We start from the raw sequence: 16,559 nt of genomic DNA on the forward strand, positions 1-16,559 counted from the left end.
AATTGTACACCCTCATTGAATTAAGGTTGAATAAGGCTTTACATATGTACTGTTAGGGATGCATTTGGATCTAGACATGTGCCATTCGTTTTGTTAAGAATCAATATTCAGACAAAATTTTCGTTATTCGGAGATTCGGATGTATCCGAATTTCGGAATCACAATAGTAATGAATTCCAACAAATCCAAAATAAATTATATTAAAAAGGATTATCCATATCGAATATTATTTTGAATTTGAAATGGAAACATAATGCAATAAATACAGTAAGGTATACAAATGAAATATGATGATGATCCTTACTAAGGCTCCTGAATAGAATAGAAAAGAATAAAATAGAATAGAATAAAAAATAATAGTATAAAATAGAATGTAATAAAACAGAATAGAAAATAAGAAAATAGAATAGATTATAAAAGAATACAATAGAACAGAAAAAGTAGAATATAATAGAATAGAATAGAAAAACATTTATTAGATTAGAACAGAATTTAATAAAATAGAACAAATATAGCCGTCTTCCCAAATTCTAATTTCAAATCGATTTGAAAAATGTCAAGTTTCGAATCGATTTGAAAATAACAAATATACGAAATGAATTAGAATATATGAAAAAAATTCCAAAAATAAATTATTCTAACACAACAAATATGACAAAACAAAATGATTAACTTAATGAATGAATCTGAAACTAAAAAATGTTTTCTGTCGTGCACATCTCTAATCACGCCCAGTGCAGTATATATTTCATTATATTTTATATACAGTATATATATTTGTTGACAGACTCTGTTCCAGAAACAATTGATTCAGGGAATTCCCACCAATTTATGAGCTAGTCCACCCATTGTTCTGCAGCTCCTGAAACAAAGATCCGAGGTGCAACCAAAAGCCAGTCTTTAATTTTTGTGCTCTGTTCAAGTTCTGTATGTGAAATGTCTGTTACACCTCTTTAAAACTTCAAAATCACCATTGGGCTTTTGGATTGTGTCTTGGAGTGTTTCTCCAGGAGGTACTGAAAGAGTTCGGAGGTACGGAACTTGTATTCGTTTTGAAGAAAATTGGAAGGGGTTTTGTGCCATTCAAGGAATGTAATTTATTTTTAGGCCTGTGTTGCTGGAGTAGATCCATTGCCTGGAGGATTCAGGGAAACCAATGCCCAGAGCAACTGAGGGGTTGTTAAAATATGGCAGAAGAAGGTAAATATACCCACCCCTAAATGACTCTGTTGGTGAAAGACACAAATCTGCAGGTAATAACAACAGTCTGTGATGGGGCGAAGGCCATTAAAATAGTTCAGTGGCCTCTGTAAAAGCTTTTCTGGAAATGCTGGAATCATATTTTTCTCAGTCTCTTTGTTACAATCTTATTTTCTCCTTGTGTTCTGTAGGGTCCATTATGGCGGAGTCAATGGCCATGTTGAATTTCTACCCGAGTTTCCCAGCTGGACAGGAGCAGTCCAATTGCGGCGAGTTTATTTTCCTCGTGGACCGGTCTGGCAGTATGGAATGTTCAATGAATTCTGAGCCAAATGCCCCACAGAGGATTCATAGTGCCAGGGTCAGTAAATTGCCCAAATTGACCATCTAAGTCTGACGGAATGAAGAAGTGTTTCAGGACCTCTGTTGTAAACACTAAGCAGTTGTACATTTAGGAAAAACAATCACTTAGCATCAGGGGGACATGGGTTGTCCCTTATGTAAGTGCCTTTAGTGCTCAGCATAACCTCTGTTGCACTTAGCATCCTATAGGTTCAATATTTAGCACCTCTGGTGCCACTAATTCTATAATTAGCACAAGACATCGAGCTGAAGCCAGGTAGGTAGAGCCTTCCTGAGGATGAACCACCCTGTTGGAGCCACTAAACTAAGCACATATGGCAATATTTGGAGAAGTTCATTAAACCTGGGCTTGATTTGTCACAGTAGAACTTGTGTGAATTTAAAGCGTCCAGTCATATAAATGACAAGTTTCTTTATCGTACATCACGGGACACAGAGGCTCATAGTAATTACTAAGTGGGTTATATCTCACCTTCAGGTGCTGGACACTGGTGTAATCAATTAGACAGGAAGTTTCCTCCCTATATAACCCCTCCCCTACAGGGAGTACCTTCGTTTTTTCGCCAGTGTCTAAGGTGTTGGTCACGGTTAAAGAGTGCTCCTAGATGGCCTGAACAGGGTCATGGAGCTACGCTATCGGATCCATTCAAAGAGCCAAAACAAAAGCTAAAGTGGATGGTACCTGACGTCTCGATACCGAAGAACGAGGTTTTGCCCATAATGCTTCTCTTAGGAGAGCTGGGCCCTAAGATCCAGCACCTTGGTCACACTGCTATACCACAGGTTTGCTCTGGCAGGGCGCTATACATGGCCCAAGGCAGTGGACCCTACGTACAGAGGGGACCCCATCCTTGAAGGTCTGGCATGACACCAACCCGCCGTGATGGGTGAAGATTGGGTCGCTGTGATATTCCAGCAGTACCCTGCAGCGAGGAATGGTGAGTCTGCATTTGTTTGCAGTGTCTCTATTAAGTGAGCGATCTGTCTGTTTCCCGGTGGCCACTGGGAGCAGTGTGCTGTTCTATCATGCTTGTACTCTGGCTCAGGCAGGCCGCTGTTTTTCCCCAGCCACTAGAGGGTGCAGATTTGCTCCTAGCCTATTGTTATTTTATACATTAAGAACAAGTGCAGCCATTACCATGTGCTGACAGTTCGGACGGCCTTGGAGACAGAACAGTGGGCCGTGAGTGTGTAAGTGCCAGCTTGGGAATAGGTACAGACAAGTCATGATTACATGCTGCATATTTTCTACCTATCCATGGGGCATGTACAAGCTGTAGTAGATACACCCCTGGATAATTAGCAGTTCACTTTAAAAGTGTCATTATCTGCTTGTGGGCATGAACAGCATAATATACGTGTTTGCAGTTTTGAAATGCATGTTGTTATATTACATGTTTGAAAGGTTTGAGCGTAGTGCATATGTGCTTGGTATCCTACAGGTGTAAGTATAGGACCAACTGCAGTTGAGCAGGTGCTTGCTTGCTAAAATTGCACAGTTGCTAAATACACACAGATGCTGATATGCTTAGTTGCTAAAATCACACAGTTGCTAATACGCACAGATGCTGATATGCACAGTTGCTAAAATCGCACAGTTTCTAGTATGCACAGATGTGATATGTACAGTTGCTAAAATCGCACAGTTTCTAGTATGCACAGATGCTGATATGTACAGTTGCTAAAATCGCACTGTTGCTAGTACGCAAAGATGCTGAAATGTACAGTTGCTAAAATCACACAGTTGCTAGTACGCACAGATGCTGATATGTACAGTTGCTGAAATCATACAGTTGCTTAAAATGCACAGATGCTGAAATACAAAGTGGCTGGATCTCACAGTGCTAGATCGCACAGTTGCTGCTGAAACGCACAGGTGCTGCTTAAACGCAAGGTTCCTGCTTAAATAAACCGGTTGCATAAAGATACACAGTCATGTGTGTGCAAAATGCATGTTTGGACATGTTTGTGTTAAAAAAATAAATATATATATATATATATATATATATATATATATATATATATATATATGCACAAAACATGCTTAGTTTTTTGATCACATAAGAACGCATGATCACATAAGGTGACAGGATCGCTTAAAGATACACGGTCACATAAAGATGCATGCAACCTTGGTTTTTTTTTTCTCCTAGTCGCATGGTCACGCAGAAAGGCTTGATCGCATAAAGATGCTTGATCATGAGGCTAGAAAACCTCCACAGGATCCTCATGCAGGTGCTTGCTTACAAGCTAGCCAAATGCACGACTGCTGGGATGCACAGTTGCTGGTGCGCACTGTTGCTAACGCACAAACAGTTAAATCGCATGATTGCGGAAACGCACGTTGGCGGAGAATAATTTCTTCTTTACTAGTCCACATGTTTGCATAAAGTACATGAGTTTGGAGTGTACATCATGTAGGCAAAACAAGTAACAGAACCTGTTCTTGTTGATCACATAAAGATACATTTTCTGTTGGTATGGATTTACATGTGTTTTACATAGTCGCATGAGGATGCTGGGTCACCTTACAGTGCTTGTTTGCGCAGAAATGCCTAAAATCGCATAAAGATGCTGGATTGCATAAAGATGCTGGATTGCATAAAGATGCTTGATCGCACAGTGGTGTTTGGTCACACAAGAGTCCTTGGTCACAGGGGTACTTGTGTGCACAGTAGTGCGTATAATGCATAAAGTGTTTGTTCATATAAAAAATGCAGAATCACATAAGGATGCATGATGGCCTAAAGTTGCATGATTGCCTAGATTGGCATGGTTGCATAACAAGGCATGTTAATTTAAGTTTTCCTTAAATATAGATTCCTTATGCTCTCATAAGAGTACATGTCTGCATGGATACATGTTGTGTAATGTTGCATGTACACGTTCATAAAGTGCATGCTTGCTTGCAAGATGCCTGTTCCATAGCACACATGTTATATGTATGCGTGTATACAGCGCACACTTTTCTTGTTCTTGCCTAAAACATATTTGTATGAATTTATGCTTCCATGAACGCACGCTTCCATAGAGGCATATGGCGTTAATACTTGCCTCATACACATACGGGCCATTTGCATATGTATTTATTTGCATGGGCTAGAGAGGTTGTCCGCGCTTCTTGGTTTAACAGCACCTCTTCCGGTTGGTGGTTTGGCCACCGTGCCCGGGGTAAAGGCCCAGGGTATAGCAGTAATGGCATACCAAGGCAATCTGCTCCTGATAGATCAGTCAGTAGCATGGCTGGACCTAGGTGGTCAAGTATATGGCACTCCTGGGTTGGGATCCCAGTCTAAAGGTATATTCTTACGGTCGGTAAGGAGCTTGGAGTGTTTGAGACTCAGCCCAAAAAGGGGTCAAGGTAAGGTAGAGTTCCTTACATTTACCTTTGCTAAGGTGCTAGGAAAGATGGCTTCATTCAAAGCGGTTCCCTATGTTTCGTTCAAGGCTATAAACATTATTCTGTCTGCCTGGAACAAGTAGATCCTAACCTAGGCATTATCCTAAAGGTCTGGTCCCAGGGATGCGCCGGAACCTCAGCAAGATGGCAGAAAGGGAGATCCTTCATGCCGATTACCTGGAAGGTGGTGGCTACGAAGGCTGGCCTCTAGGGATGGAGACCAGTCCTGAAGGAGACCACTGCCCAGGGGAAGTGGTCAAGCTCAGAGAGCCTTGACTGTTGACATTCTAGAGCTTCCGATGGCACGTCTGGCTTAATGGCCTGGGCGTTTAGATTACAGGATTGTTCTGTCAAGGTACAATCCGACAATGCCACATCAGTAATTTACTTCAGTTACCAAGGAGGCACTAGAAGTCACGCAGCCAGAGGGAAGTGGGCCATGTTTAGGTTTGGGCAGAGGAGCTTGTACCTTGCCGATTGGCAATCTTCATATCGTGAAATGGAGAATTGACAGACGGCTCCCTGGAGCCGTCAACAATTGTTGCCGAGAGAATGGCTTCTGCACCCCGACTTTTTTCTGACCAGATAAGAATTTTGAGCGTCCAGGTTCAACAAGAAGTTGGACAGCTTTGTGCCAAGGTCTAGGGATCCACTCGTTTTCACTGATTTGTACGTTCTGCCCAGTTCAGCTGCTTCTGCAGCTTTTACGCAGGATCAAAGTGGAAGGGAAGCCGGTAATACTACTAGCCTGGCATGGCCCAGAAGATCCTGGTATGCAGAGATCGTAAGGTTGGCAGTAGGGAAACCGTGGACTCTTCCATCTAGTCCAGACTTGCTTTCGCAAAGGGCCGGTATTCCATCCGGCCTTAATCGCTAAATTTAATGGTCTGTCTATTAACGCCCACATGTTAAAGAATCTGGGCTTTCAGGTTCAGTGGTAACTGCCCTGATTAATGCAAGAAAGCGGGCCTCTAGGACCATTTATTATAGGGTCTGGAGGGCCTATGTTTCCTGGTGTGAAACCAAAAGATGGCATCCTCGGAGGTATGTCATAAGTAGAATTCTTGCCTTCCTACAGCTGGGGGTAAAAATGAAGCTAGCCTTGAATGCCATCAAGGGTCAGATCTCGGCCTTTGTCATTGTTTGTTTTTCAAAGGCTGCTTGCTTCGTTTTCTTTGATCCGGGCCTTTTATACAAGGGACAATGTGTATAAATCCGCCAGTTAGGTCGCACTTGTGCCATAGGGTTGAGTCTAGTTTTGTCTGCTTACAAGGACAGCTACTTGGGCCGATGCATTATATTCCGTTTGATCCTCCTAACGGGGGAATTGGTGTTCTCCGTTGCGGTAGCCTCCGCAAGAGTTTCAGTGTTGGCAGCTTTTTTTTTGTATAGTGCCATACTTAATTATTCTTACGGATAGGGTGATGTTAAATCCTCACCCAGCCTTTTTCCTTTTTCCTAAAAGGTTCTAGCTGTCATTTGAATCAACATGTTTCTTACCTTACCTTTTTACCTTGTTCTGCGGAAGGAAAGTTATTAATTCCTCTCAATATAGTGAGAGCGGTTAAAGGTATATCTGAATGTTTCAAGATACAGGAATCTGACGTTTGTTGTGCTGCCAGAGGACCCTAAGAATGGGCAGGCAGCGTTCAAATCGGCTATTAAAATGGTTGCACTCTCTTGTTGTAGTGAGAGCAGTCAAGGCCTATCTGAAGTGACTGCTCAGATACGGAAAACTAATGTTTGTGGTGCTACCTGGAGGTCCCAGGATAGGGCAGATAGCATCTACATCAACTTTTGTTTTAATGCTGATTATTCAGGCTTGCGGTTTGAAGAAAAGGTTTTCTCCTTAGAGTGCACTTTACCAGGGCAGTAAGCGCTTCATGGGCGGTGCGTTACCAAGCCTTTATGACTTTATGAGATTTACAAGGCCGCCACTTGGTCGTCTATACATACGTTCGCTAATTTCTATCAGGTGAATGTAAGAAGGCAAGAGGATGCCGCTTTTGGTGCAGTGTACTGCAGGCAGCAGTATACAGTAGGTCCTCCACATCTGATGGCGGTCTGCATTTATTTGTGTCCCCCTCCCCTCAGTAGGCATTGCTTTAGGACATCCCACTTAGTAATTACTATGAGCCTCTGTGTCCCATGATGTACGATAAAGAAAACAGGATTTTTATAACAGCTTACATGTAAAATCCTTTTCTTGGAGTACATCACGGGACACAGAGCTCCCGCCCCTCTTGTGGGTCACTTATTGCTTTGCTACAAAAACTGAGGTACTCCCTGTAGGGGAGGGGTTACATAGGGAGGAAACTTCCTGTCTAATTGATTACACCAGTGTCCAGCACCTGAAGGTGAGATATAACCCACTTAGTAATTACTATGAGCCTCTGTGTCCCGTGATGTACTCCAAGAAAAGGATTTTACAGGTAAGCTTTTATAAAAATCCTATTTTTTTTCAAAATGATCTGTGCTTGATTTGATGATTGAAGAGCACAGGAATTCCCATCACATCAGTTTCCATTAAAGTAAATATACCTCTGATCAGAACAGGCAGACAGGGAAGGGTAGACAATCTTCCAACTCATTAAGCTGTGAGCATACATTTCAGCTTAAGTTATTGACCTCTATGAACAACGGGCTTCTTTTCAGCAAAGTAGGTAAGGAGAGGCTGCCACTGTCAACCTGGTCATTAATACAAATAGCTGGGCCAAATCTTGATCCATGTGGCACATCGCTGCTACATACCTCCCAACTTTCTGAGGTGGGAATGAGGGACACCTATTAGCAAAAGTATATAGGCATAGGACACTTCCCTTGTCATGCCCCTTCAAAGGAGATTTGTACAAAAAAAATATTGGTTAAACCCAAAAGTGCTTTTTTACTACTACAATTCCTTTATATTGGCTTTCAAAATTTACAGATGCAGCAATTTAGAAATTGGATGAAAGTTTTAGCACTGGGAAACACTTTTTGATAAATAGTGCATTTCTATATACAACTATATAGATACGACCAAAAATAGGGACAAATGAGGAGGAAAGAGGGAGGGAGAGAACTTTGTTCCAAATCAGGGATGGCCCCTCGAAAATAGGGACAGTTGGGAGCTATGCTGTTAACTTTTGCCCAATAAAACTATGTTCAATATACTCTATAGCTATTTACATTCAAGCCTTTCACTATTTCTCTCCTGTAAAGTCACCCCATTTATTGTCTTTCCTCTGCAGGAGACACTGGTTCTTCTATTGAAGAGTTTACCTCTCGGGTGTTACTTTAACATCTATGGCTTTGGCTCCCATTTTGAGGCTTTCTTCCCGTGAGTATAAAGGTTGGACTGTCTGCAGTCTAAGTAAAGCAGTTTTATTCCAAGGTCTGAGTCTGTGATGAACCTTTTTATAGTATGGGCTGCTGCATATTGATATTAAAACTGGTGTATGGCTGTATGAAACTTGTCAGCTCTTTGGTAATCTCTGAACTACTGCATAGACAGTTTGCTAGAGGTCTCTCATCTTATCTTCTGCTTGAGCCTCCTGTCCATAAACATGAGGAGCACTCTTTGGGTAAAATTTTAGGCTGTGAACCGCCATGCAAAAAGTGTCTGCTTTGTATACCTTTTCAAGGGGACTCTTTGGAGCTGCCCTGACTGCCCTCGTCAAGGATACCACTGAAAGCAAGAATACCCATCTACTTCAGAAGGAAAAGCCTAGGGCATAGCTTGGGATGTGGCTTGTTTTGTTTCGTTACTCTCAGTAACCTTCAAAGTCAAGCCTAAACCTGGTTTCCAGTCCTTTTTCGAAACCTGTATATCTAAGTCCCTCAAACCCTCCGATAAATCTTCTTTAGCATGAGGGGGCACTCCGACTTTCTAAAGTGTGTGTGGGGGGGGGGCATACAGTACGTTAACCTTTGTAGATATTTGTATCGCCAGTACTGCAGATGTGTGGGTGCAGGATGTGGTTTCCATGGGGTACAAACTGGAATACCACTCTCAGCTCCCTCCCCTGGTTCATGTCTTTCAGCTTGCTTGGGTCACCACGCAGATAACCAGCTTTCTATTGAACCTGCATGGGTCTTCTGTGGCAGGGGTTCATTGCTCCATTCCTGTAGCAGAACAGTTCCAGGGTTTCTACGCCAACCTATTTAACATTTCCAAACCAAAAAGGATCAGGGAGACCTTTTGTACTCTGTGTACATCAAGAATGCATACTTGCCTGTCCCCACTTTTCCACCACATTAGCAATTCCTTTGCCTTGCTGTGGATCCCCAGCACTTCCAATTTGTGGCCCTGCCTTCTGGTCCATCTTCTGCACCTTGATTATTTACAAAGGTGCTAGCCTTGCTTTGTTCCCAGGTGGGAGATTTGGATAGCCTTCTGTTAAGGGCTTAGTTGGTTCAACTTCTGACTGACAATGTAGCTCAGAGCTTGCAGAAATTTGACTGGGTCCTGCACTGGAACTAACTCATCACTTGGAATATCTTGGTCTTAGCCTAGATCCAACCCAAGCTAGAATATTTCTTCCCCAAGAGAAGCTCCAAACTATCTACTCCCAGACCTCAGACTCCTAAGTCCAGGAGTAAACCAACTCTTTGATTCTGTATGAGATTTCCCAGGCTTATGGTAGCCTTTTTTGAGCCAGTCCCATTTGCCCAGTTTCTCTCCAGATCCCTACAACGCAACATCCTGTCATTGTGGACAGACCAATTTGTCTGGCACCAAAAATCAGGTTGTCCCTGCCTAGTGCCTCTGGTATACTGCTCTAAAGTTGGGGAAGTCTTTCCTTCTGGCCTTATGGAAGATCCTCATAACTGGTTCCCATTATGACTAGGAGGGAGTCCGGGGCACTTAATGTTGGGGACTAGGCCATTGCAGTAATCTCATCTCCTGATGAGCATACTGGAAGTTTGAGTGACCTGCCTTTCTGTTAGCTAGACGCTAACTGGAGGGCCATGTGATCAGTATTCAGCTGGACAAAATAACATGAGTGACATACATCGATCATCAGAGAGGAACCAGAAGTCTTTCAGGGACAAGAAAGGTAGAAGTGATCCTGTCCTGGGCAAGACTCCACATTCTAGCCTTGTCCACTGTTTACATACAGATAACGGAAAATTGGAATGAAGAATACCTAAACCAGCAGCATCTGGACCCAAAAGTATTTTTAACCAGTATCAAAGGTGGGGGATACTGAAGGTGGGCCTCCTGACCTCTAGGTTGAACAACAAATTGGACAGGCATGTCTTCAGTTACAGGGACCCTCTGCTGGAAACAGTGGATGTTCTTGTGGCTCTGTGGGATCATTCCTGCCTGATCTATTTTCCTCACCTAAAACTCCTTCCTCATCTGCTCCACAGCATTGAGATCAAGGGAATTACAGTGACCCTCATAGCTCCAGACTAGCCTAGACGGATGTGGTACTCTGAACTGATCAGACTCCTGGCAGATGCTCTGTGGGCTGTCCCTGAGCATTGGTATTGGCTTTTCCAAAGACCAGTTTATTACCCTGCTTCATGGTTTCTGGCTTTAACAACATGGCTGTTGAAACCCAGTCTCTGAAAAGCAAAGGCATCTTTAAATCAGTGATCCTCATGAAGCTTAAAACTAGGAAGTCTACTGCCTGCAAGGTCTACAATCCCTTCCCATCTGCTCTGAATTTTTGTTCTCTCTCACCCTTTGGACTGATAAGGAATATTTCACTTTCCATTGTCATGCACAAGGTTGTGTTACTTGTTGCCATCACCCCAGTCAAGTTTCTGAGCTGATGGTCCTCTCCTGTAAAGAACGCTCTCTGGTGCTACACAGGAACAAGGTGATTTTGAGGCCCAGAATTTCCTTCCTGACATAGTTTTGCTTTTTCACCTCATTCAGAACCTTATGCTTTTGTCCCTCTTTCCAGCTTCAGTTCATCAAAGATTTCCCTACGTTGTCTGGATGTAATACTATGTCTGTTTGCGTCCCAGCTACTGATTCCACTGGAAAGACCAACTCTCTCTTTGCTATTCCTGATAGTCCCCATGAAGGGAAACCTGCTTCTTCTTCCACCATTTCCAGATGGCTCCAACAGATCATTATGGTCTTATGATCTTAAAGGGGTTAAGATCCTAAAGGGGCCATGTCAGGTATTTTGTGTCTATGGACACAAAAGCCGGACTCCGAAGCATGCCCGCACGGTAACCCCCAGGGAGATCGCTTCTCCTAGGGGGTTTAGCGATGTGGGGAGGAGCTGATAGCGCCGCTGGGGGGACACCAGAAAAGGCGGATCGGGGCTACTCTGTGCAAAACGAACTGCACAGTGGTGGTAAGTATGACATGTTTGTTATTTAAAAAAAAACAAAAAAGTATAACCCAACAGCCTCTAAATGCTTATGTTCCTCAATGAACTCCAAGAAATGTATTTCACAGCAGGTGAAAAATTTGTATAACTGTATAATATGACCTTAATAAAAAATGTTCCCCAGGGAGAGTGTGGAGTACACACAGCAGACCATGGAGGAGGCAGTGAAGAAAGTGAATGAAATGGACGCCAGCTTTGGAGGGACAGAAATTCTCCAACCCCTAAAGAAGATCTACCAAACAGCCGGGAGAGCCGAGCACCCCCGACAGGTCAGCGAGGCTGAAAAACATTTGGTAGACTAGCTACTGTTGAGTGTGAAGGACTCCTAAGTACTTGGGTTATGGGGTCAAAGCACTTAATAATTTCTTAAGTTTGACTTTTTTTTTTTGCCTAAAGTTATCCTATAACATAACTTCAGTATACATTCTATTTAGCAAGGCAAAACAGTAAAATTAAAGTTTAGGCAGTATTGATTACCTGAATTGCTCCATTATAACCGTTTATACTTGCGGCATGCTGGATCTAATGTGATCTGTTCAGCTTTTCCTTCTTCTTTTGTATCTGATCCCCTCTCTGTCCTCTGTCCAGCTTTTTGTCTTCACAGACGGAGAAGTCGGGAACACAAAACAAGTGATTGACGAAGTTCAGAAAAATGCTCAGAAACATCGGTAATTATAAATATTCCATCCTTTTGTATGAATTAAAATCTAACCACTGTATCCAACCTCACGGTATAAGTAACATGGAGTCCAACCATCCTCCACCACATGCCTGTTTAAAAAGGACCTGAGAATTCTGCCACCTCCTGGCGAGACTTGATATTTAAGCTCCATTACTACCGCATTTGTCTATTTATTTTTGTATGTAGGCATGATACAGTTTTATTGTTTGGGTCAATTTTATCTGAATTGAATTATATATTTATTTATCTGACAGGCACACTCTGACTGTGCGCCTCCCTCGTTCCCTTCCCCCGCACAAACACAAACCCAAACTCTCCTACTAGCCCATCGCTATGATAATCTGCTTCACTGGCCGATAGAAATGTGCAAAAGGCTTAAGGGGGCAGGAAACATAAGGTGCCAATTGATGGATTGAAATTTGTCAGTTTCAGCAGGCCCCAGCCAAATTTCATTCCATGTGTATCCACTGCCGCTCAACAGAAGTCGATCTATTAATCGGCATTTGCTGAAGGGACCTGTTGGAAAAAAGCCACTTGATCAGCAGCTGCAGCCAGTGGCTGCAGCACTGATCTGTGTATTTATACAGTGAAGGAGTCCGCCTGCCAGTACCGGGAGAAGTTTGCTCAGTGCCCATGGCAAGGATACAGAACTGTGCCCCCCTCCTTATACATGCCATAAAATGTGTGTACCACTTTGTGCCCATTCTTTGCCCCCTTGCTTTGGGTGTCCATGGTTGGCAAAGAGTGTGCATTAACCATGCATGCCCAATCGCTTGCTTTTTATGTTGTTGGAAGGTAGCTGCACATACACGGTTTGTTTTTGTATCAGCCATGGGGAGATGGGGTGGAAAGTGGGCATGTTGGAGCACAGTGTGACAGCAGTAGTTGTCAGAGCAGACATAAGGCTGTGATCTCAGATATGAAGCTTGCATGTGGTGAGGGGGCGCCCTGCTGCTGCGCCTTGGGTGACTGTCTCTCATGCCCACCCCTTGTCCCAGCCCACCCCCCACCCCCCCCGCTTTCAGAACATAACACAGTGTGGGGGAATCCCCCATCTACCCTTAATGTGTGGATGGAGGAGCTGGTTCCGTTTTTTTTTCATTCACCCCCCTGTGTCATGTATGGCCAGCTTAAAGGACCATCAGAAAATGCTAAATATTTGCTTATCAGAATGGGCTGATGCTAGAGAGCTTTCATCTGTGATTATCCCCTACAACCATTAACAGGGATTTTTTTTTTAAACTTGCACCCCCTTTAAAGGTGTTTTACATTTGGGATCGGTGAAGGAGCCTCCACCTCCCTCATTAAAGGCATGGCCCGGGTAGGAAGTGGAGTCTTTGAGTTTATCACCGGCAAAGACCGCATGCAACCTAAGGTAAGAGTACACCGGAGACCTGTAAATGCAGTGTATAATTAAAATAGAACTATAGGCAAAACTTTTGTTTTCATTTTGGATAGAGTAAGGGAGGGTTAAAACAGCTGTCTCATTGTGGAGATGTCCCTTCATTTGCTAGCCAAACAGGAAGTGAGAGGAAATCCTTTACAATTTAAGGGAATCCCTTGAGGACCCCAGGTCACCAGAACTGCAGTAGTGTCTCTATTGGAAGATTCCCCCTCTTACTTTCCTGGGGACAACCCAAAAATTGGTATTTTCTTTTACTTTCAGTTTAAATGATAATGGTAAACAGGACAAATAGAGAGCGCAAATCTCCCCAACGGGGGCACAGATAGCAATAAAACATGACAGGGGTTCTAATCCATTAAAAAAAAAATCATTTTTGCCTTGAGTTATATATTTTTTTTAATACAAAATGGAATGAATCTTCTAATTGCAAAAGCAGGCAACTTGAAAATTTAACAAATATTGAAAGCCTTCCCCGCTCTATTTATAATGATATAAAAAGTTTGGGATGGTTTAAAGCAGGAGGGCTAGGAGAAGGGATGAGCGAATCTGCTGGGGTTCAGTTCAGAAAGTCATCAATGCAGACCGGTGTAGTGGCACTGCTCCCTTCTTTCAATCCCCAGCTCCACCCAATGCTCAGACTATAAGGCTGCCCATACCTCTGTATAATATGAACCACTGGAGGGACAGTGGGCACTCCGGTAAACGTCAAATGGTAATATCCTTTATTGAAATTACATGAAGCAGCTGTAAAACATCCAATGAGTTTCGGCAGTCAGGCCTTAATCATGGCTCATGATAAAGGCCTGGCGGCCCGAAACGCGCTGGCTGTTTTATAGCTGTTTCATGTAATTTCAATAAAGGATATTACCATTTGACATTTACCAGAGTGCCTTCTGTCCCTTCAGTGGTTCACAGTTCAGACAAGATTAATTGAATTCTGCCTAAAGTATGAGAAATCCTAACTTAGCATCGAAGCTCGAACCCCAATGAATTCCTTGACAAATTTTGAAGTTTGTTTTGGCCATGTTCAAGACTAATATGAAAGCTATTGTCAGAAAAAGGGAAGGGGGAGCTGGGCACTGCCATGGGAGAAATGTACCAAAAGTTTACAAAAAAATAATGAACACTGGGGAGAGGACCTTTTCATTAGGCTTTGAGGGCAACACTCAACACATAAAACCCTTAAATAATATAAGGCATTGGAGAATGCCTTAAAGCTATAAATCAGTGGTTCTCAACTCCAGTCCTCAGGACCCACCAACAGGCCAGGTTTGCAAGATAGCTGAAATACATCACAGGTGATATCACTTGCTGCTCAGTGATTGCAGTATTCTAGTCTGCAAATCCCCAAGGTAATACTTAAAATCTGACCTGTTGGTGGGTCCCGAGGACTGGAGTTGAGAACCACTGCTATAAATGGTGTTTTGAAACAAAATTATTACACAGCAGTATGACTATTTTAAACAGCAAGGATAGGCCCAAATATACTAGTGACAAATAGCACAGGCTGGGGCTTTACAACAAGATGTAGGTTTCTGCAGAGGATACAGCAGTGTTAGTCAAACTACTACTGTACTACAGTGTACTTTTCATTGTGTCTACTGAGTACTTTTCCTAAATGTTTTTCTGCCAGTTGAAACGGAATTGTGTCCTTTTTCAACCTAACATAACTATGGCATCTCTTAAAATCAACCCATTACAGGAAGAAATGAATTAGCCTTAAGAGCTCTTGTACACCTGCACCTACCCCCAGCCAACCAACTTTCTGTATGGACACCCCAGCAATAGGGAACTATGCCATCATATTGTGGGATTGTGGGCGTAGGAGAGTTAGAGTCACAGGCTGGAGCAGGTCTAGGAGGACCTGGGTTCAGAGGAAGTGGGTTGAATAATGTTGGCCCTCAGACAAAAAAAGTACTGTGGAAAAATGTTGATTTTTTTTTTTTGCTCAAGTTCTGCTTTAATGTTAACTTATTTCTGTTTCATTTTACTAACCACACAAGGCTCTTCGGACACTCAAATGCTCCTTACAGCCCACTGTGAAGGACGTCTCTCTCACATGGACCCTTCCTTCCGGCGTGGAAGCCACCGTCCTGTCCAAAGTCCCTACTGCAATCTTCCAGGGTCAAAGATCTATTGTCTACGCTCAGCTGAAGGGAAAGGTCTGTGAGCCCAGGGAGGATTGTGTTTTGTGCGTTACATCAGATTCAAAGCTAGGGTAGGATGAGGTCTAGCAGAAATTAGGGGATTTCAAGACTTAGGACTAAGGCCGCGTACACACGAGCGGACTTTTCAGCAACAAAAGTCCCACGGCCATTCCGGCAGACTTTCGTCAGACTTTTGACGGACTTCTGACGGACTTTTGAATGAACGGACTTGCCTACACACGATCACACCAAAGTCCGATGGATTCGTACGTGATGACGTACCATTGGACTAAAATAAGGAAGGTGATAGCCGGTAGCCAATAGCTGCCCTAGCGTGGGTTTTCGTCCGTCGGACTAGCATACAGACGAGCATATTTTTCGACCGTAATCGAGTCCGTCGGAAAGATTTGAAGCATGTTTCAAATCTAAAGTCCGTGAGATTTTTGACTGGAAAAGTCTGCTGAAGGTCCGATGAAGCCCACACATGATCGGTTTGTCCGTCGGACCAGTCCGGTCGAAAAGTCCGCTCGTGTGTACGCTGCATTAGACTGGGGAAGATGGACATGGGTACATTTCCAAATCAATATAGGCTTTGCTGGTGGTACAAAAATTCCAAACATGTAAAACCCAATCCAGGGTTTAAGGTGAGGGTAGGTAGTCACTTTTTTGAGTCACCACCAATAGACTGTTAGAGCTTTGGTCTCCTCATGAGGGTAGGTAGTGTCACCACCAATAGACTGGCAGAGCTCTGGTCTCCTCATGAGGGTAGGTAGAGCCACCACTAATAGATTGGCAGAGCTCTGGTCTCCTCATGAGGGTAGGTATGTAGAGTCCCCACTAATAGACTGGCAGAGCTCTGGTCTCCTCATGAGGTTAGGTAGGTAGAGTCACCACCAATAGATTGGCAGAGCTCTGGTCTCCTCAAGAGGGTGGGTAGAATTTATTTTAATAAACATGCAACATGGAAGCAGTGTGTTTCAAGGTCACAAAGAAAACACAAAGTAGAGGAGCATCTCAGAATCTTTGA

At 43.2% G+C, this 16,559-nt stretch overlaps 1 protein-coding gene across 2 annotated transcripts in view; it reads left to right on the forward strand.

The window, feature by feature from the left end:
* LOC141121560 (von Willebrand factor A domain-containing protein 5A-like) overlaps positions 1–16,559 on the forward strand; it is a 70,767-nt gene that overhangs the window by 12,601 nt on the left and 41,607 nt on the right. Inside the window, exons 7-12 of one of the 2 annotated variants that reach the window (XM_073611205.1) lie at positions 1,392–1,561; positions 8,194–8,282; positions 11,423–11,567; positions 11,887–11,966; positions 13,241–13,350; positions 15,384–15,547. In XM_073611205.1, coding sequence (XP_073467306.1) covers positions 1,392–1,561; positions 8,194–8,282; positions 11,423–11,567; positions 11,887–11,966; positions 13,241–13,350; positions 15,384–15,547 — 758 coding nt within the window. Of the gene's footprint in view, positions 1–1,391; positions 1,562–8,193; positions 8,283–11,422; positions 11,568–11,886; positions 11,967–13,240; positions 13,356–15,383; positions 15,548–16,559 lie in introns of both variants that reach the window. The other variant, XM_073611197.1, reaches the window with a different exon arrangement.

This window comes from Aquarana catesbeiana, linkage group LG01 (assembly GCF_042186555.1).
Source record: "Aquarana catesbeiana isolate 2022-GZ linkage group LG01, ASM4218655v1, whole genome shotgun sequence".
Classification (NCBI taxonomy): domain Eukaryota; kingdom Metazoa; phylum Chordata; class Amphibia; order Anura; family Ranidae; genus Aquarana; species Aquarana catesbeiana.